Source organism: Gigantopelta aegis, chromosome 4 (genome assembly GCF_016097555.1).
Source record: "Gigantopelta aegis isolate Gae_Host chromosome 4, Gae_host_genome, whole genome shotgun sequence".
Taxonomy (NCBI): domain Eukaryota; kingdom Metazoa; phylum Mollusca; class Gastropoda; order Neomphalida; family Peltospiridae; genus Gigantopelta; species Gigantopelta aegis.
In genome coordinates this window covers 68922646-68946243 of record NC_054702.1, presented here as the reverse complement: position 1 = coordinate 68946243, position 23598 = coordinate 68922646, and the positions used below count along the sequence as shown (strand labels likewise).

The 23598-nt window shown below is 35.8% G+C and overlaps 1 protein-coding gene across 1 annotated transcript in view; it reads right to left on the bottom strand.

Moving 5' to 3' along the window:
• The window catches only part of LOC121372218 (F-box/WD repeat-containing protein 7-like), a 39206-nt gene that overhangs the window by 12447 nt on the left and 3161 nt on the right, over window positions 1-23598 (bottom strand). Inside the window, exons 2-6 of the mRNA XM_041498503.1 lie at window positions 8184-8354; window positions 6820-6968; window positions 4506-4658; window positions 875-1028; window positions 135-197 (exon numbers count right to left, since the gene is read on the bottom strand). Coding sequence (XP_041354437.1) covers window positions 135-197; window positions 875-1028; window positions 4506-4658; window positions 6820-6968; window positions 8184-8354 — 690 coding nt within the window. The remainder of the gene's footprint in view (window positions 1-134; window positions 198-874; window positions 1029-4505; window positions 4659-6819; window positions 6969-8183; window positions 8355-23598) is intronic.

Sequence of the window (23598 nt, the reverse complement as noted above, 5' to 3'; positions counted from 1 at the left end):
GTAGAAACATAAGTTATGCAAATCACATTGTTATGTAGACACTTAAATTATGCAAGCCACATTGTTATGTTAATAAATCGATACATTGGTGATCAGTCTGTATTAGATAACACACCACAGCACAAGTGGTTTACCTGAAACCTCTCCTGGGCTGGTTTCTGAGAAAGACTTTCTTCAGAAATACCAGCCAGACACAGCTGGAAAAGTAAATTCATATCAACTGACAATTACACAGTGTCAACTGGCCTCACTGGTGTAGTGGTTCAGACATCAGACTTATAAGTTAAAACGTAAAATTTGTTTTGTTTTACGACATCACTGGAGCACATTGATTAATTAACCATCAGATAATGAATGTCAAACATTTGTTAAATTTGACTTGTTGTCTTCAGAGAAAACCTGCTACATTTTTTCCATTAGCCAAGCCAAGCCAATATTAATTAACATGCTCATATACCACTGGAGTTTCGAGCATGTCTGTCCTGGGTCCGGCCTCTGGATAGCCAGTGGCCTGACCTGGGACAATTTCCATTAGCAGCAGGTATTTCTTGTTATATCCATCAGACATATTATACGGTTGGTAGGTACTGGATTTGCTCTCATAGTGAGTTTTAATGACTCTGTATGTACGTTAAGTCCCTCACACTGACTTCTCTCTCACCAACAACTAACCACTAACTCACTGTCCTGGACAGTCAGTTGAGGTGTGTGCCCAGGACAGCCTGCTTGAACCTTACTTGGACATATACAAGAAAATAAGTTGGCTGTGATTGGTTGTGCAACATGTGTATAATAATTAATGGCATAAGTACAATGTTTCATTGCGAAAACATTTTTCATTTTTATTTAAATATGAGGATGAGTCTGAATTTACCTTCATTTTGTGCCGTCTGTTGCTTTCTGAATTGGCAATGGAGTCACTTCTCTCGCTGTTCTTCAGAAGACTTTCCACTGAGTTGTTGCTACTCCAGACATTCTGTTGACTTGACTCATCTTGCATATGGCGTCGAACTGGCATCTCAATAAACCTTCATAAGTATAAAAAAAACAAATTGTAGACTTAAATTTATTTTTGATGAGTAGACATCTTAATAAACCTTTACATAATTCCCTAAAAACAATAATTCCTTTATAATGCTGGTAATCCATTAAAGGAACATACCCTAGTTTTTAAACACTACAGCATATTTTTCACTATTAGAGCCATTCATGATCACTGAAATCGAACATTACTTATATTTTATTCTTTAGATTATCCATTTCTGTAGAACCAAAGTTTTTCTGATCATCTTTAGTGTCAATTTTTTTTACAGGTTAAAACTAGGGTCTGCAACTTTAATAATATTAGCTTAAGTTTTAGAAATTGTACTATTTATGATTCATCTCATATACTGAAAATCTGCATCAACTGTACTACAACTTGAAATATAATGTTTGAATTCTGTCTCATGGCTTTACTTTGAAATAGCATTAAAGTGTTGTCTCAAACTAAACTGGTATATCATAGATTGTGGTATTTGTTGTCCTATCTGTAAATACCGTAAGTGCATATAAAAGATTCATTGCTGCTAATGTAACAGATTTCCTCTGAAGACTACAAGTCATAATTACCAAATATTTGACATCCAGTAGCTGATGATTAATTAATTGAGGTGCTCTAGTGGTGATGTTAAACAAAACAAACTTTAACTTTGTATTGTTTCAGTTCTGTCTCAAACTCTACCTTTCCTCTTATACTCTACCTTGAGATAACATAAAGTGTTTCAGTTCTGTCTCAAACTCAACCTTTCCTCTTATACTCTACCTTGAGATAACATAAAGTGTTTCAGTTCTGTCTCAAACTCAACCTTTCCTCTTATACTCTACCTTGAGATAACATAAAGTGTTTCAGTTCTGTCTCAAACTCTACCTTGAGATGGTATTGTAGTGTTTCAATTCTGTCTCAAACTCTTCCTTGAGATGGCATTGTAGTGTTTCAGTTCTGTCTCATACTCTACCTTGAGATAACATAAAATGTTTCAGTTCTGTCTCAAACTCTACCTTGAGATAACATAAAGTGTTTCAATTCTGTCTCATACTCTACCTTGAGATGGCATTGTAGTGTTTCAGTTCTGTCTCATACTCTACCTTGAGATAACATAAAATGTTTCAGTTCTGTCTCATACTCTACCTTGAGATAACATAAAGTGTTTCAGTTCTGTCTCAAACTCAACCTTTCCTCTTATACTCTACCTTGAGATAACATAAAGTGTTTCAGTTCTGTCTCAAACTCAACCTTTCCTCTTATACTCTACCTTGAGATAACATAAAGTGTTTCAGTTCTGTCTCAAACTCAACCTTTCCTCTTATACTCTACCTTGAGATAACATAAAGTGTTTCAGTTCTGTCTCAAACTCTACCTTGAGATGGTATTGTAGTGTTTCAATTCTGTCTCAAACTCTTCCTTGAGATGGCATTGTAGTGTTTCAGTTCTGTCTCATACTCTACCTTGAGATAACATAAAATGTTTCAGTTCTGTCTCAAACTCTACCTTGAGATAACATAAAGTGTTTCAATTCTGTCTCATACTCTACCTTGAGATGGCATTGTAGTGTTTCAGTTCTGTCTCATACTCTACCTTGAGATAACATAAAGTGTTTCAGTTCTGTCTCAATCTCTACCTCGAGATGGCATTGTAGTGTTTCAGTTCTGTCTCAGACTCTACCTGGAGATGACATTGCAGTGTTTTAGTTCTGTCTCATACTCTACCTTGAGATAACATAAAATGTTTCAGTTCTGTCTCAAACTCTACCTCGAGATGGCATTGTAGTGTTTCAATTCTGTCTCATACTCTACCTGGAGATGGCAATGTAGTGTTTCAGTTCTGTCTCAAACTCTACCTCGAGATGGCATTGTAGTGTTTCAATTCTGTCTCATACTCTACCTGGAGATGGCAATGTAGTGTTTCAGTTCTGTCTCATACTCTACCTTGAGATGGCATTGTAGTGTTTCAGTTCTGTCTCATACTCTACCTTGAGATGGCAATGTAGTGTTTCAGTTCTGTCTCATACTCTACCTTGAGATGGCATTGTAGTGTTTCAGTTCTGTCTTATACTCTACCTGGAGATGACATTGTAGTGTTTCAGTTCTGTCTCATACTCTACCTGGAGATGGCATTGTAGTGTTTCAGTTCTGTTTCATACTCTACCTTGAGATGGCAATGTAGTGTTTCAGTTCTGTCTCATACTCTACCTTGAGATGGCATTGTAGTGTGTCAGTTCTGTCTCATACTCTACCTTGAGATGGCATTGTAGTGTTTCACTTCTGTCTCATACTCTACCTTGAGATAACATAAAGTGTTTCAGTTCTGTCTCATACTTTACCTTGAGATGGCACTGTAATGTTTCAGTTCTGTCTCATACTCTACCTGGAGATGGCATTGTAGTGTTTCAGTTCTGTCTCATACTCTACCTGGAGATGGCATTGTAGTGTTTCAGTTCTGTCTCATACTCTACCTGGAGATGGCATTGTAGTGTTTCAGTTCTGTCTCATACTCTACCTGGAGATGACATTGTAGTGTTTCAGTTCTGTCTCATACTCTACCTGGAGATGACATTGTAGTGTTTCAGTTCTGTCTCATACTCTACCTGGAGATGGCATTGTAGTGTTTCAGTTCTGTTTCATACTCTACCTTGAGATGGCAATGTAGTGTTTCAGTTCTGTCTCATACTCTACCTTGAGATGGCATTGTAGTGTGTCAGTTCTGTCTCATACTCTACCTTGAGATGGCATTGTAGTGTTTCAGTTCTGTCTCATACTCTACCTTGAGATAACATAAAGTGTTTCAGTTCTGTCTCATACTTTACCTTGAGATGGCATTGTAATGTTTCAGTTCTGTCTCATACTCTACCTGGAGATGGCATTGTAGTGTTTCAGTTCTGTCTCATACTCTACCTGGAGATGGCATTGTAGTGTTTCAGTTCTGTCTCATATTCTACCTGGAGATGGCATTGTAGTGTTTCAGTTCTGTCTCATACTCTACCTGGAGATGACATTGTAGTGTTTCAGTTCTGTCTCATACTCTACCTGGAGATGGCATTGTAGTGTTTCAGTTCTGTCTCATACTCTACCTGGAGATGGCATTGTAGTGTTTCAGTTCTGTCTCATACTCTACCTGGAGATGACATTGTAGTGTTTCAGTTCTGTCTCATACTCTACCTGGAGATGGCATTGTAGTGTTTCAGTTCTGTCTCATACTGTACCTCGTGATGGTATTGTAGTGTTTCAGTTCTGTCTCATACTCTACCTGGAGATGGCATTGTAGTGTTTCAGTTCTGTCTCATACTCTACCTGGAGATGGCATTGTAGTGTTTCAGTTCTGTCTTATACTCTACCTGGAGATGACATTGTAGTGTTTCAGTTCTGTCTCATACTCTACCTGGAGATGGCATTGTAGTGTTTCAGTTCTGTCTCATACTGTACCTCGTGATGGTATTGTAGTGTTTCAGTTCTGTCTCATACTCTACCTGGAGATGGCATTGTAGTGTTTCAGTTCTGTTTCTGATGAACATGTGGTCACACTGTTGGCACTTCTCCACTTTTCTCTCGCTTCACTAAGATTTGACATCTGATGCAAATTTAGTTTAAATCCATTTCTTGATTTTGTCAAAGATCTCGAACTAAAAACAAAAGTATAATTAAGAATTCAACCATAAGTCACACTTGTTTAGAAGTGCACATTAATAACAAATATTTAAACTTGCTGTGAAATTTCACTGTTCATGACAATGAGGTTGTTGTTGTTGTTGGTGGTGGTGGTAATGGTGGTGGTGGTGGGGGGGGGGGGGGTTGACTTATCAATGAAATAAGTAAAACATATTCTAGTAAATAAAAGGGCCTCAATCAAACAGAAATCCTGCAAGGTCTCTATCACTAAAGACAAGAAAACTAATGGTGTAAGCTAATATGACAATGGAATTGCGTAAAACATCCTTTAATTAAAATATTTAAAGCTGAATATGGCTCTGTTAATTGCTAAGGTTATATTATGTGGTAGTGTCACAAACAACATATGTCAAACACTTAATAGCCACTGTATAAAATGTGTTAGAATGTTTTCATTTCTTTTTCTTTGTCAAATAACAATCAGTATGTATGTAGTGATATGCAAGAACTGAAAATGTAACATTAATTTCCAGACTGAAGATAATATATATTTGGCTCAGTTTTATCTGTACAACAATTTGTTAGTTAAACAGAACTTTCTAAGACAAAGTAGCTATTTGGCTCAGTATTATCTATACAACAACTTGTCAATCAGCAATAGAGGTAGTTTATGATACCCACTTATGCCAGTCACATAGACTGTACTTATCACATGGGCTGCTCTTGTTACATATATAAACACTGTTGTTTATATAACATTGATAATATACTAATATCTTAAATATATGGCGTATTACCATGGCATGCATACTTCAAACAAATATAGTTATATCATGTTTCAGCAAATTGAAAACCTATGTTCAAGACATATTTGCACAAAAATATACTCATATCAGTGCACTCTACAAAAAGACTGTTAAATTGCTATGTTTATTTTGCTATCCATTTGAAACAGAATTTAAAAGGGTTGTCTAGTGTGCTATTGATTCCATACTGTAAATGACTCCCAGTTTAATTATTACCACATTTATAAATGACATGGCCAGAACTAACAAAACTAGAATATGTACATCCATTCCAGCCAGGAATATGGAGCTGAGATTTTCTTTAAAAATAGCTTTCAAAAGTCTTCAATGTTAAAATATTTCCAGGGGGTATACATGCTCCCAAAATCCTTATTCACACAGCAGATTATGAAGTGAAACTAACTTGGACAAATAAACAATTCTTGTTTCTGATAACTCTTTATGGTATAAAATATAAGGTAGATACAATCAGTTATTATGCTATTCGTTACGCACTTGGGCCTCACGGTTTACGGGGAGTTATGAGTTCGTATTTCTCTGACTCACCACCACACTTATTTGAGGCTAGTTCAAAGAGAGTGATTTTTAGCTCCACTTAGCAAAAGGAGGTAATTTTTCTTTAAATAGTACCCGGTACCACAAATGGATTAAGTGTTAAAGCTCGATTGCATACATGGGAAATATGCTTTCATCTTAAATGGCTCCCCATAATCTAAGTTACGGTAACAATTAATACAGTAACTCCCCTCAGTGTGTACTAGATACAAAGGAACTTAGAAAAGTGTGACAATGTTAATGTTAGAGCAATGCTTAGCAATGCTTAATATCTTCTTTTCTGTAGTTAATTTTGTGTACTTCTTATACTACTGTTGAAATTTGTTTTGTTTAACGACACCACAAGAGCACATTGATTTATTAATCAGCGGCTACTTGGTGAGGAAACTCGCTACATTTTTCCATTAGTAACAAGGTATCTTTTATATGTACCATCCCACAGACAGGATAGCACATACCACGGCCTTTGATATACCAGTCATGGTGCACTGGCTGGAATGAGAAATAGCCCTATCGCCCACTGGCTGGAATGAGAAATAGCCCTATCGCCCACTAACTGGAATGAGAAATAGCCCTATCGCCCACTGGCTGGAATGAGAAATAGCACTTTCGCCCACTGGCTGGAATGAGAAATAGCCCAATGGGCCCACCGACAGGGATCGATCCCAGACAGACCACGCATCAAGCAAACACTTTAGCACTGGGCTACGTCCCGCCTTTTCTTATACAACTGACAATACCAGTGCTCATGTTATGAAATAATTGTTAAACATATTGACAGTAACACACAGATTTGTGTGCATTCTGCTGTTACCTCAGCTGTGTATGTTTGCTGTTTCTGCTAATGTCTGGAAGTTTAACAACTTTGTCTATGATTTGATTTCTAACATCGTCATCCATCTGGAGATAGGCACTCTTCACTCGGTAGAAGTTGTGGTGATGTCTCTTTTTCTCAAGGCGGGTCTGAGAATAAAACATAAGTGAAAGAATATATATATATTATAATGACTTCCAGTTGTGAAATGTTTCAACAAGACTTGTAATAATTGTGTTATAAATAATTTAATGTTGTAGAAAACATGTACAAAATGTCAAGACTTGTTAATCTGACAACCACAACTTTGGACACAACCAGTTTGGATTGTCAGCCATCATTTTCATTTCATTTAAACTAGTTTATCATGCTCATGTAACACTGGGGTTTTGAACACGCCCATATTGAGTCCGGCCTCTGATAAGATCGGGGTCCTGACTCGGGACAGGATGTCAGCCATCAATATATTCAACAACAAATGAAGGACAATCTATAAAGTGGATGAAGACATATATGGGACTATTAAGTGAGACTCATCCCATAATCTTTCAGACCCAAGACATACTCTTATCCAGTGAGCTACGGGCATATATGCAGAGGAGTGTAAATTTATGAAATCAAAACCCCACCTCAGCTCTAATGTTCCTTTTAAAAAAAAAAAAATTCCAGGACACTATGACCCAACCCCAGATCTAGGAATTTCACTTGCTCCAAGGGAATTTTCCTTTATAAAAATATTTTGTCCAAGGGAGCATGACCCAACCTCCTTCCAGGGAGCATGACCCAACCTCCTTCCAGGGAGCATGACCCAACCTCTTCCTGGGCAGCATCACCCAACCTCCTCCCGGGAAGCATGACCCAACCTCCTCCCGGAAAGTATGACCCAACCTCCTCCCGGAAAGCATGACCTCAACCTCCTCCCAAGAAGCATGACCCAACCTCCTCTCAGAAAGCATGACTCAACCTCCTCCCAGGAAGCATCACCCAACCTCCTCGCAGGGAGCATGACCCAACCTCCTCCCAGGGAGCATGACCCAACCTCCTCCCAGGGAGCATGACCCAACCTCCTCCCACGGAGCATGACCCAACCTCCTCCCAGGGAGCATGGCCCAACCTCCTCCCAGGGAGCATGACCCAGCCTCCTCCCAGGAAGCATAACCCAACCTCCTCCCAGGAAGCATGGCTCAACCTCCTCCCAGGGAGCATGACCCAACCTCCTCCCACGGATCATGACCCAACCTCCTCCCAGGAAGCATGACCCAACCTTCTCCCAGGAACTTTGGATCTCACAATCTAGTCTTCCTCCTGCACAATTTTCGACCCATGTGCTTGATGTAACTACTACTCCTGCTCCAAGTGATTACCTTCACTTCCCTGCTTGTGTGCGTGCTGACAGGCTGGAACTGGATGGTAGGGAAGTAGGACTGTGCAGTGTACATGAAGTCACGGTGTAAGGACGGCTGCATCACTGTAACCAGGAACTGGATCTGGTTGTAGTTGCTCTCTCTCAGAATTGCTTCTAGAATTCGACATCGCTGTTAGGAGAAAAACACTTCTCAGTTAAATCAGTATAGGGTATATACTACCAAATCAAATCCCATAGACAACAATAGTAGCATGTGGATAAAACCCTACCTGCAGCGTATCAATCGACATAAACACTACAGATATAAATACTACCACCCCTCACCCGTATAATGAATCAGAAAAAATTGGGGGTCAAACTGTTCATTTCAGAGATAATGGGTACCCTAGTTCTGCACAAAATTTGAGTACTTTTTTTTTTTACATTTACCCCATACATGTTTCAAGCACATGGCTACTTGACACAGTGGTACTAGATGAACTAAAATTGCATATATTTTTTGCCTAGATAAAACTATTTTGTTTACAACCAACACACACATTTATCACCAATCACAGGACTTGGGTGTTAACTTCTCTATCAAAAGTTCAGTGCACCTCAAACTTTGACCCAGTCAGAAATTATCTGGTGTAGTACTACCTAGTAGGCATATACATCCAGCTTCACAGATCATGTGCTAGTCAAAATAAACTAGATTCTTATAGATTTTTGTAACCTGGCCTGGTGCTTATAAAACTTTTAGAGTCTAGACTTGAGACTAATAGAGTCTGAGACACTAATGTCATGACAATACCATACAAATTGTATGGGTGTGATGTCATTAGAGATTGAGTTTAGACTCGAGACTCTAATAGAGACTGAGACACTAATGTCATAACAATGCCATACAAATTGTATGGGTGTGATGTCATTAGAGATTGAGTTTAGACTCGAGACTCTAATAGAGTCTGAGACACTAATATCATAAAAATACCATACAAATTGTATGGGTGTGATGTCATTAGAGATTGAGTTTAGACTCGAGACTCTTATAGGTAGTACAATACCAAATAACTTCCGGCTGGGTCAAAGTTGGAGGTGCACCGAACTTTTGATAGAGAAATGAACACCACAAGTCCTGTGATTGGTTATAAATGTGAGTGTGTTGGTTGTAAAAAATAATAGTTTCATCTGGGTAAAATAAATGTGCAATTTTATTTCATCTAGTACCAATGTGTCAAGTAGCCTTGTGCTTGAAACATGTATGGGGTACCTGTAAAAAAAAGTACTCAAATTTTGTGCGAAACTAGGGTAGTCATAGACGCTACCCGTTATCTCAGAAACGAGCAGCTTGACCCCCATTTTTTTCTGATTCACTTTAAGTGTAAGGGGTGGTAGTATTTATATCCGTGGCGTTTATGTCGGTTGATACGTTGCAGGTAGGAGTTTTAGCCGTATATGTTACTATTGTCGTCTATGGGATTTGATTTGGTAGTGTACACCCTATAGCACATATTCAGTGCATGATAAAAACGATTATGATTTTGTCATTTTATTTAATTAAACTATACTGGTTGATTAATTAGCCATCACTCGATCATGCAAGTTCACAATGACCTTGACCTTGACAATAATCTCTGTACATGGCTCTGAATGGAGTTTGAATCAAAGTTAGCACTGAAGAAAAGTTGGTTTTGGCCTATAATTCATACTGTAAAGATTTCAATAATTTCTTTTTACATGGTATTTGACTTGCCATATACAACTGCTCTTAAATATGGTATTATATATAGGCAACCTGAACTAAGATTTTAATAGCAATTTATTTTTATATTAAAAATAGCATGTGCCAATAGTGGGTTAATGTCTTTAGTTTCCATTAACATTGTTAATTTTTTATGTATGAAATTCTGAAAACTCAAATTTGTAAAGAAGTTGATTTTTATTGTCATTTTGACATATTTATAGGGTGCTAAGTTATATTTTAGACAAATATGTAGTTTTATGCAAAATTTAAAGTAAATTTGAAGAAAAACTTTACCAAAAACATATTTAAATTTGTTGTCACTATTGTGCCTTCTGTTCTTATTTGTACATAACAATAAGGTTGTTAAACATATATTTAGATCTCCAGATCATTTTTGTTTCTTAATAATCACTTAGTTAGCTCTCATGAAAAGCATATTGAGTTTATACTAGATTCAGAACCAATTTTTTCAGATTTGATTATCTGCCTTGGATTAAGTTGATAATTTATTTTATTGTTAAAGCTGTATTACCTAATGTTACTAGCTAAATAAAATGCTGGATTACAGATTGTAGGAATACATCTAATGTACATATTGTATTCATCCGGATTAGAAAATAATGCAAGAAAATAGATGTTCGGGTAATTTTGTGATTTGAAAATAGTTTTTTTCGGTAATTAATCAAAAATAAATGTGTTAAAGCTGCATGATTATTCCAGATATCACAACTATTAAAACCTCCAACTACAGTAGGCTATAAATAAAATATAGTCAGGAATATTGGTGGCTGCCATTGGTTTTGATGGTTCATTATGAAAATCAGCATGGCCGATGGATTTGAAATTCCCACACCTGGTAACTTGAAGACACCCACACCCAGCATACAGGATTTCCTCCCAACACTAATGTTCAGGACATTAAGTCATTACTTCATACAGGTACAGTCATGTTTGTGTTTCCTTCCTCAGACAGTGTATTTTTTAATACTGATATTTCTTTGATGTGCCTGTTAAGGTCTTCATAATCTAGGGGTCAATCAAGTGCATGTGTTTTAATGGAATTCTTTAAAGGGGTAGAGGTACTCTGACTATCTTTGTTGTCTTTACATATATACCTGAGTACACACACCCAACTGAAAGTAAATATCTTCAGGAGTTTTATTTTAAAACATTTTGTTGTTTAATATGACATATTGCATTTGTACAAAACTATATGCAATATATATGCTTTTGAGGGGTACATTATATTAGGTTGCACTGTAGAAACAACAGTTTCAGTGAGGTTGTCAGTTTATGTCAGAATACACCAGATCCTGGTTGTCATAAAGACACATAGCTGGACACTTTTTGAAAAATGTATGTTATCAGTATAGGTAGTACAATACCAAATAACTTCCGGCTGGGTAAAAGTTGGAGGTGCACCGAACTTTTGATAGAGAAGTGAACACCACAAGTCCTGTGATTGGTTATAAATGTGAGTGTGTTGGTTGTAAAAAATAATAGTTTCATCTGGGTAAAATAAATGTGCAATTTTATTTCATCTAGTACCAATGTGTCAAGTAGCCTTGTGCTTGAAATATGTATGGGGTACCTGTAAAAAAAAGTACTCAAATTTTGTGCGAAACTAGGGTAGTCATAGACGCTACCCGTTATCTCAGAAACAAGCAGCTTGACCCCCATTTTTTTCTGATTCACTTTAAGTGTAAGGGGTGGTAGTATTTATATCCGTGGCGTTTATGTCGGTTGATACGTTGCAGGTAGGAGTTTTAGCCATATATGTTACTATTGTCGTCTATGGGATTTGATTTGGTAGTGTACACCCTAATAGAGTCTGAGACACTAATATCATAACAACACCATACAAATTGTATAGGTGTGATGTCATTAGAGATTGAGTTTAGACTCGAGACTCTAATAGAGTCTGAGACACTAATATCATAACAACACCATACAAATTGTATGGGTGTGATGTCATTAGAGATTGAGTTTAGACTCGAGACTCTAATAGAGTCTGAGACACTAATATCATAAAAATACCATACAAATTGTATGGGTGTGATGTCATTAGAGACTGAGTCTGGACTCTCTTTTTTTTTATGAGCACGGGCCCAGATTTAGGTTATTAGAATTCTATTTCTGGAATAATCATCATGACTTTTATCTCTGACTAGAAATAGATATAATTAAACAAAAGTATTAAATAGCAGTAAGAGAAAATGTGACGTATGTTATATAATAAATGACTATTATGACGTTGACTCATAACAGAATTACATTTCCCTGATGAAAGTAGAAATTATAACCAACAGAACAAAATGTTTAACTTTTTTCCAATTTGGGATTTTTATGTAATATAATCATGCATGCAGTGCCATAAGGCTGGTATATCAAAGAGGTATGTGCGATCCTGCAGGGAACATTTTGTTTTCAAAATCGTGATTAGCGATATTTGTAGTCAATTGAATTCTTTTTTAACAACTACTGTTTAATGTTTTAAAATTGTGACGTGATCTCTGAAATTTCCGTAACGAATTGTGACGTGATACTGAACAAAATGTTCCCTGTCCTGTCTGTGGGAAAGTGCATATAAAAGATCCCTTTCTGCCAGTGGAAAAATGTAGTAGATTTCTTACAAAGATCACACGTCAGAACTACCAAATGTTTGACATCCAATAGCTAATGATTAATAAATTAATCTGCTCTAGTTGTGTCATTAAACAAAACAAAACAAACCAAGTTTTTAAATGTACCTTGATTTTTTTTTACTATAACCATTAGATGTCTAACATATTGTTATTTAAACACCTGGTCTAGAGTGAAATGCTATAATGCTATAATGCTACCACGCAGCAGCAAGGAATCTTTAATACAGTGAAACTCCTCTAAACCGGACACTCTCGGGACCAAGTAAAACATCTGCTTTTAAAAGGTATCTGGTTTAGAGAGGTTATCTTCTGTACAGATATTTAAAAAGGGACCGTGAAAAATGTCCGGTATTGAGGGGATTCTGATTTATAGAGGGTCCGGTTTTGAGAGGTTTCACTGTATATGCACTTTACCACAGACAGTACATGTATAACACATACCAAGACTTTAACGTAGGCCAACAGTGCAGTCATGAGATACTCCTTGAGGCAGAGAGAAAACTTGATATCCTATGAACCACTGCATCTCAGGAGAATAAAAGTACGGTAAAGTTTGTTTTATTTAACGTCGCCTCGAGAGCACATTGATTTTTTATCTTATCATCAGTTATTGGACGTCAAACATGGTAATTCTGACATATTTCTTTAGAGGAAACCCACTGCCGCCACATAGGCTATTCTTTCTGATAAGCAGCAAGGGGTCTTTTATATGCACTTTCCCACAGATAGGACAGCACATACCATGGCCTTTGATGAACCAGTTGTGGACCACTGGTTGGAACGGAAAATAGCCCAAACTACAAATGGGTCTACTGAGAAGGATCGATCCGATGACTGACTGCTTCACGGATGGACACGCTACCGCTTGAGCTACATCCCACTTCCTTCAGAAGAATACTACAGGGATTTATAGTTTAAAAACGTATACAGTAAAACTGCTCAAAACAGGACCCTTTGTAAATCAGAATTCTCTAAATTCTCTAAATACCAGACGTTTTTCATGGTTAATTTTTAAATATCAGTGCAAAACAACCTCTATAAACTGGATACCTCTTAAAATCAAACTTTTAACTTGGTCCATTGGGTGTCCGATTTAGAGGGATTCGACTGTACTTGAATAATTGTTTAATAATGGTTGGATGGTCTGCAGATAAAAATGAATTAAGTGACCAGTCAAGTGTTTGAAACAATAAGATCTCACTGCATGGCCACCCAGGTGGGATAGGATATTTCACCCGATAAAAACTTCCACATAACACATAGCTTTTAAAAGACAAAACTACGGGCGTATTACTGAATCGGTCAGTGGTATTGATTTCCTGTCTGATACCAGACATAAACCATACACAGTTCAGTATCAGGTAGTATTTATTGACACTTGTTACTCAAACGCCTGACTTCCATGCACTCGGGACATGCAATATACTTATCAAGTATTTACAGCATAAAACACAGTCATCAGATTGATTACACGGGTCGACAGTTTCACAGACAACAGCATCACTGATTACTGACAACATTATATATGGTACCGATTATTTGCACAGCTAGCCGAGATTAAGAATTTTATTACTGCACTGCTGTGTAAATCTTGAACACCAGGAAATGTAGTTTAATATCTCTCTATAAAGTCTATCTGTTCAAAATGTCATATTTAGTAGATCTTTTTAATGTTTTCTATGAACAAGTTGAATTATACATGTTTGTATATACAGTGAAACTCCTTATAACTGGACCATCTGTCAAATAAAATTCCCTCAAAACTGGTAATTGTTCATGCTTCCTTTATGAAAATCAATATAAAACATAACCTCTTTAAATTGAATAACCCTTAAACCTGATTTTTTTTATTTGGTCCCATGGGTGTCCAGTTTTGAGGGGTTCCACTATATAATCAAACCTGTTGCACGCATCGATTTTGACCCTCGTATGATTTTTTAGTTTTAACTTTAAATTATCCATGGTAACTATACCAGAAATAATGCCGATAATAATATTGTGATGCTCATGACATTTCTGGTCCAAATGAGATTGAAGGAAGGAAGGAAATGTTTTATATAATGATCCACTCAACACATTTTATTTACGGTTATATGGCATTGGATATATGGCTAAGGACCACACGGATATTGACAGAGGAAACCCGCTGTCGCCACTTCATGGGCTACTCTTTCCGATTTTTTTTCCGTGCAATCTATGCTTTAAATCCCCTGCCCTCAAAATAAAAAACAAAATAAACCAACAACAAACAAACAAACATAAAAAACATTTTAAAAAAACCTCACACAAAAAGCCCAACTCACTGCACCATCAATTCTGGAACTTTAGTCTGACCAGACAGATTATATTTTTTTTTACTTATGGTGGCTACTTAATACAGATGAGTTTAAAGCAAATCAAACAAATTTGAAAAATAAAATCCATTAATGTCATTGCTTAATACATATGAGTTAAAAGTACATGATTCAGATTGTTTATTAAATTTTGAAAAACATGAACATTGCAACTTAATACAGATGAGTTTAAAATATACAAAATTTAAAAAACCCCAACCCTATTAAGGTGGCCATCTGAGCAGGCTTGACTGTATTTGGCTGACTTTTTAAGACATTTTAAATTTACCACCTATCTTGAAAGTTGAATATTTACAGCACACTTAATTGCTATATATAACCATTTGAATGACATTAAAGAGGTTCATATCAACAGTGGTAGCATGCACTATCAAAATTTATCGCAGTTTTCTGTTGTAACATGTCGTATATAACTAAACCATGAGTCTGGCCACTGTAAGTTAAACAAGTGTAGCAACAAACTGTAAATGTAATTATATATACACATGTACAAATCAAATATTAGCATGTCATTCTCTACTTGGGTCAAATGGGTGTGATTTGTTATTAAGATTTCTTTGGTACGTTTATTAAGTTTAACTAAACAGTAATGGACTGTTGCCTTTGTAATGAATTGGGCAACATTTCAAACTGCACCCCTGTGTTTTATTCAGCTAATCTTTCATGCATGCATTTTTAGTGGTTTAAAGAAACAAATTAGTACTAACAGGGTTCATGCTTTGAAAGCCTAAACCAAGTTCATCGTGATCGTACAGCAGGGTAAAAATAAAAGGTCAGAAATCAGGCAGATAAAACTTTACTACCAGCCAGGAATTTCTTCTTTTTCTTCTATTTTGCAATAAGATTTTTTTTAAAAGAAGAGAGATTTAATTAAGTAGTTTGCTCTGACAAAGCAGTTTACAGATGTGATGAAAATACAATTATAAAGAATTATAATGAACATGTAATATAACAGAATTGAATTATGACAGTTAGTACTAAATTCAGTATTTTACAAATTTATATCCAAATTCCCACAAACTTATTTACTACGATTGAACGTGGAATAAAAAAAAGAATTAAATAGAGTTTTAAGTACCAGGTAACTCACAATCTCAAAGTTTATCAGACCTAAATCCAATAAATTTGGAAAAGGGGGTTGATTTGGAAATCCCCCCATCCATAATTGAGGGGAAAAACATGAGGCTGTTTAGATGACTTCTATTTGCATATGTTTTATTACAGCTAAAATAAATACTAATAAAACACAATATCCAAATATAATCAGTTTTGTGTTTAGGTATTGGCGATTGATTTTCAATTAATATACTGGATATTATGTTATAGCCATTAATGTGACAAACCTAATCCCTGATATTGACTGGCAATTCAGACGTGATCCTTTTGATTGATTTGTTGCCATATTAACAGAAAAAAATGCTTCATTAGCTTAATCAATAAAATAATCAATATCTTTTTCTCCTGAATTACTTGATCAAATGGAGCATAAAAATGCTCCATTTCGAGCGACGCAAAGTTATTTATCAACTTGGAGCTTGAGGTGAGAACTCCAATCACATCATCATTACAGCTAGAGTAAAGTAGAGATGTTAAAACTGGAAGCTCTAAAGTACATGTATTTTATAACCGGCCTCGGTGGTGTTGTGGTTAAGCCATCAGATATAAGGCTGGTAGGTACTGGGTTTGCAGCCCAGTACCGGCTCCCACCCAGAGAAAGTTTTAACGACTCAGTGGGTAGGTGTACTACTACTACACCCTCTTCTCTCTATAATTAACAACTATATAAACACTAACCCACTGTCCTGGACAGACTGCCCAGATACCTAAGTCGTAAGCCCAGGACACCATGCTTGAACCTTGGACATAACCACGAAAATAATGAATGAATGAAGCATTTCATAGTAAACCACAAAGAAGTAACAGTATTTATTATCCTTATGGTTTAAAATAAAAAATAATTAAATATTGCATTTTACATGTCCTTTAAAGACCAAGAAAAACTCTACCCCCCCCCCCCAAAAAAAAAAACCCACCCACCTCAACAAGAACAACCACAAAAAAGGAACCTTACTTGCATGTCTGTATGCACTATTGAAAATTCTGAAATTTTTTTTTATAAATTACCAACAAGTACTGATAACACTTTTGTTTTTTCCTTGATCATGCATTTCCTTTATTTGTATAAATAATAAAGCTATTATCAAAATCAAACGTGTTTACCAGAAAACCCATAAAACGTAAAGCAATCAGTGCGAGTAGTAGTTATATATAATTAATATGTATACAGACAGATACATTTTACATTTATATATAGACAGTCCCCTTTGCTGTAAATTTGATTCTCCTTATTTTTATTCTTCCATGCAGAAAGGTGATGAATTAAAAACACCCTTTATGTCAACATTTGGTCACGGACAATTAATCTGTGGTTATTTAGTGGTATCCATGAAAACACCACCAGGGTGTATTCATCTAACTTTAAATAATACCCATGTTACCACATACAAAAAAAAAGTGTGTATAATAGCATTGAATTACACAGACCTATAATCAAATACACTGGTTAATGGATAGGTGCAGTAATTTTGTGTATACCCTGGCCTGTAGACTGTGTCACTACTCAACAATTATGTATTATTATGCATTGTTATGCCGTCTCACAGAAAGTCACAGAGGAACCAAAAGAAACAGGATATAATTCACAACACACTGGCAAGCAAGAGTATATTTCAGAGTTTCACTTTTCTAGATGTTCACAAATGATTAACAAAATATAATGGTCTTTTATTATTCAACAGGTTTTTGAGCAGCTGTAAGTGGCCAAGAAGGTCAAGATTAAAGCAAGTCTCAATAAGAGGATCAGACCTGTACACACGATCGGTGTGTTCCATATTGAATCTCGGCTGGTTATACTACACATATTTAACTATGGCACAGTGGGTCTTCACATCCAACTCAACAACACTGTTTTCAGTCAAGCATAATGGTATTTTTATAAAAGATTGACACTCATGACTGAATAACAAATACATTGTACATATATTATAACAATAACAGATTGAAGACCATCTCAAAGGGGAAAAGCTAGTGGGGGTTGACAAAGTCTAGGCAGGAAAAAAAAAATCACTGACATTGAAGGATTTTTTTTTTATGCCTTAAAATAAATGTTTTAAAAAATGTTAACTCCTTTTGCTATAATTTGAAAGCTGTACATCAAACATTTTATTTGTATTTTTAAAAATTTTAATACCGAGTACCTGAGATATTGTGCACACTGAATAAAAATATCTTGTATACCTGTAGGTAGGTATTTTAAAACAACTTAGACAGGATGGAACAGGTCTGTTTTGCTCTCATCTGGATCTGCTGTGTCGCTGTCATGAGATTTGTTTCCATTTGAGAAACATTTATATTTAAAAAGGAACCTTCTCCCACAAAACACCCATAATGCAAGGCTAGCTCTGGGTGAGCAAAACACTTTGCCAAATTATCTAAAACAATGCAGCACCACAGCTATTTTCAAACAAAATACCAATTATGACATGAAATATTTTGCCAAATTATCTAAAACAATGCAGCACCACAGCTATTTTCAAACAAAATACCAATTATGACATGAAATATTTTGCCAAATTATCTAAAACAATGCAGCACCACAGCTATTTTCAAACAAAATACCAATTATGACATGAAATATTTTAGCCAAATTAAAATAAAATTTGCCAGTTCTAAAAATTTGAAACTGGCAAATTTGGCGAGTGGCAGAGCTATAGCCCTGCATTGGAGCCAACCAACATCAATGTTCACGTCAAATATTGTGTCAACTCGTGTGGTACATATTATATAAACAATGTAGCCATGCATGCAAGGAAAGACACCCACATGTATGTAGATCAAATTACAATTACTCAGACTAATTATACCCAACACTAGAATACTGTCAGTTAAACTGTATCTCATGTTAAATAGTGTATGTGATATTGTAATTTGAAATCTGGGAACTAATCCACAAACAGCCATGCATTTTAATCACCATGATCTATTATACAGTACCGGTATACCAATTTAACTATCCGTGATAAGCATTGTAATGAGCCCTTATATTGTTTATCATTTTATTTGGCACAGCAGTTTTCATTCTCTTCTATAATAAAGGAAGGAAGGAATGTTTTATATAACAACACACTCAACATATTTTAGATATGGTTAAAGACCATACAAATATTGAGAGAGGAAACCAGCTATTACCACGCAATGGGCTGCATTTTCCATTTAGCAGCAAGGGATCTTGTATATGCAGCATCCCACAGACAGGATAGTGCATACCACAGCCTTTGTGACACCAGTTGTGGAGCATTAGCTGGAGTGAGAAATAGCCCAACCGACAAGGATCGATCTTAGACTGACCAGACACTAAGCGAATGCTTTACAACTGGGCTACATCCCACCCCTTCCAACAATTGTTGAACATACAAAAAAAACAAAAAAAAACAAATGTTTTGAAAAGTTCCATTCAAGTTTCAGGCATGTCCAACCAGATAATAAATTTTAACTTTGCCAAGAATCTTGCCCATGAAAGAAAGACAAGACAGAACATAGAATGTATTTTCATATATCATGACTTGGAAGAAATCCATCATATCCCAAGCAAGTGTTCTCTCTTTGAGCTACAGAATACTTCCCTAAAATCAAAAGAGGTCAGGTGATTGATCCAAGTTAAAATTCATATCTCTCTGCTAAAATGTTGCTTGGGTCTTATGGACTGAACCTCCTTAGTAGACATAACTAGTGCTCCTTGACTGGTATGTCAAAGACCATGGTATGTGATGTTCTGTTTGCGAGAAAGCATACACACGGCTCATGCACACTGGAACCAATTTTAGTTTTCAGATATGTCAAGTATTTTCATGAAAATAATTAAAATGTGATTAATTAAAGGAATATTTTATTAGACAAAGATATCCAATATACTCTTTACAGACAGACAGACAGACATACATACAGACATACAGACAGACAAACATATGTTATACTAAGTGCCCTTTATACACAAATTAGGTTGGACTGTAGATAAAAACGTGACTGAATATCTTGATTCAGCATGTACAGGGATATTCATTATATAGATTGTAGTGATCTGGTATGAGTGTAATGAGACAGGAGATATCAATGGTGCAGCCATGTCCTTTATATCAGGTTGGACTGTACATGTAAAGGATACTGAATATCTTGATTTAATATGTACATGTATACATTAGGCCTGCTTTTTATTAACATGATTAACATGCGAGTCAGAATTACCAAATGTTTGACACCCAACAGCTAATAATTAATTACGTAATCAATGTGCTCCAAATGGTGTTGTTAAACAAAACAAACTTTTAAACTCTTTTTTTCCCCCATATAATTTGGCATGTGGCCATTCAATTAAAATGTCTTCAATGCACAGGTTTTTCACTTCAGTATCAGGTTAAACAACAAGGCCGTACCCTGATCAAAATCCTGGGGGAGGGGGAGGGCACTACTTTTTATAAACAAATGAAACACTATACAAATTAAACCCTGAGATGTGTATGCTGTTTTCTGGAATAAATTTTTTAAAATAAAAAGTGACATTCACAGGATGACAACTGTCCTCCCCCCCCCCCCCCCGAGGGTATGGCCCTGGACTACACATGAAAACTGTACTGAATATCTTGATTTAACATGTGCATGTACATGTATGTATATATTAGATGTATTGTTGTGACTTGGTATTGTGTGCAGTGACACAGGGGGCATCAATAGTACAGCATGTCCTTTATATCAAGTTTAACTGTACCTGAAAACCGGACTGAATATCTTGATTCAACATGTACGTGTATACATTAGATGTATTGTTGTGATTTGGTATTGTGTGTAATGACACAGGAGGCATCAATAGTGCAGCCATGACGGCTGGGATTAACCTGTCAAAGCTAAATTTTACGCTGAATGCTCTAATATCCGAAGGAATTACTACAATCTTAGTGAGAATGTCACTGGTTGTTTGAACTTCAAACAGGGGATGGTGGAACCATGTATCAAGTTGATTTATGTTAGTCATAAATTTCCAATTAACATTGTGCTAGTAGATAATGAGCATACTTAAATAACAAAAATGTATCCAAACACTAAGTAGGGAACTAAAAAGATTATAAGAAATAGAGCTTATAAGTTTGGCTGAGACTGAATACTAAAAAATATACATCCCTGAACCATAAACAGAATTCATACACCTCGAGTTGGAGCTGGAACTGCAATAGATTCATTCCCATTTGGTCGAAATGCCATTTAGTTTAACAATTAAATAGATTGTAAAACTAGATGAGAGAATTGCCAATCACTGAACTGTTACTTCCAAATGGATGTTTCATTTTATTAATATTATATATTAATAGAGTAACAAAAACAAGATATAAAAATTAACCATTTTATAAAACTATTAGTGAATAATAATAATAGTGAACATATTTTATTTCTGTTAATTTTATCCAATTTGATTGCTATAAGTTAAGAGAGTACCTGAATATATGTAATATCATTATTAAACAGATACAACACATTTTAAAGTTTGTTTTGTTTAACGACACCACTGGAGCACATTGATTAATTAATCATCGGCTAATGGATGTCAAACATTTGGTAATTTTGACTCGTAATCATCAGTTTGCTTGTTTTGTTTAACAACAACACTAGAGCACATTGATTTGCTAATCATTGGATGACAAACATTTGGTCATTTCGACACAGTCATAATGGAAAAACTTGCTACATTTTTCCAATTAGTAGCAAGGGATCTTTTATATGCACCATCCCACAGACAGAATAGCACATACAACAGCCTTTGATATACCAGTCATGGTGCACTGGCTGAAATGAAAAATAGCCCAATGGGCACACCAACAGGGATCGATCCCAAACCAACCGTGGATCAAGCAAGCGTTCTACCACTGGGCTATGTCCTGTCCCCATAGTCATCAGAGGAAACCTGCTACATTTGTCCTAATTTAGGAAGGGATCTTTTATACACATTTCTACAGACATGAAAGCAAATAGCATGGCTTTTGACCAGTTGTGGTGTACTGATTGCAATGAGAAAAAAAACACCCAGTCAGCAGAATGGATCCACTGAGGTGATTTGATCCTGCGATACAAGCACCTCAGGTGAGCACTCAATCGACTGAAGTAAATCCTGCCCACAACACATTTTAAACAAATCCAAAACAATCTGGAGACAGACTTTAAAGCAGTTCAGAAGTATGCATAAACTGTCATTTCCTGGCAACTAAATAACAAAATTAGCACTTTTAAAACTCCTATTATACGGATTATTACTTGAGAATGTGTGGGTTTATTTATTTATTTATTTAGATGACTTGAAACTTGGTAGGCAGTAGAGGGGTGGAGGTTATTTTAATGCAGTTTCCTGTCTCCTGGATCATAAAACTGAAATGGCATGGAATGAATATTTAAAGGTGCAGACCCTAGTTTCAACCGGAAAAAAATGGACACCAAGTTTAATTAATCTACAAAGCTGTAACATATTTGGATAAAGTTACAACAGAGTAGAACAAGAGTCTGTTATATAGCAGTGGTGAAATACTCTTAAACATAGACTAAAACTTGACTCTGTAACTGTTACTTCTCAGATGCACATACATTTTTTTAAATATTAAAAATGCATTTTGTGATATTAAAAATACCAGGATGACCAGAAACACTTCGAATGTACAGAAATGAATAATCTAAACAATAAAATCTAATAGTAAAATATGATTTCAGTTATCAAAAAACAGCTCTAATAGTGAAAAATATGCTTTAAACACCCCAGCAGTGTCAAACAAAGGTAAATATATGAATTGATGTTCACATAAATATCACAGGTATGTAAAATTAAAATTTAGAATAAAATTCAGTATCTCTGAGAAATTTTAAAGTACCTTCCATCACATTTCTCCTATCAAATAATTATATCTTTCCTTGACTGCACTACACCAAAATGTGGCAAATCTTCAATGAGGTGGAGGATCCTTTTTCACAATACATGAAGGCATCAAGTATGTATGAATGATAAGGCATGACTCAAGACTATGTCATCTTCCCTTCATTGCCAAAGGAAGACTGCCAATCTCCCAGGAATGACAATTGTTTGCAACCAATCGTGCCAAGTTGAAAAGATTTATTGGTTAGTATCAGGTTTAAAATCACTGATGGGGATAAGTAGGCCTACACTGGCACTGACAAGCTCAAAGCAGACTTGGCAGCAGAATGTGCCATGACTGGGTACCTAAAATTAACCATTTTCAAAAGTGATTTTAAGGGTTATTTATATAAAAGGGTTTTTATAACCCAAGAATTATGTAGATGAGTTGAAACATGATTTACTGACATCTGAATGACAAAATCAAATATATTGTAGGACATTATTAAACAAGTTTGTTATTTTGTTGTTCTTCGTTTGTTGTTGTTGTTTGTTTGTTTGTTTTTTGTTTTGTTTTTTGGGGGGGGGGGGGGGGTTGGTGGTGGTTTCTTTATGGGTTTTAAATTATTTTTGTTTGTTTGTTTGCTTAGCCATGTGATTCACAGCAAAGCAAGCACAAATGTGGGTCAGGTCCATGAAGCTGCACACATTATAGCTAAATGAACATAGTGACAAAAATCCTTCAA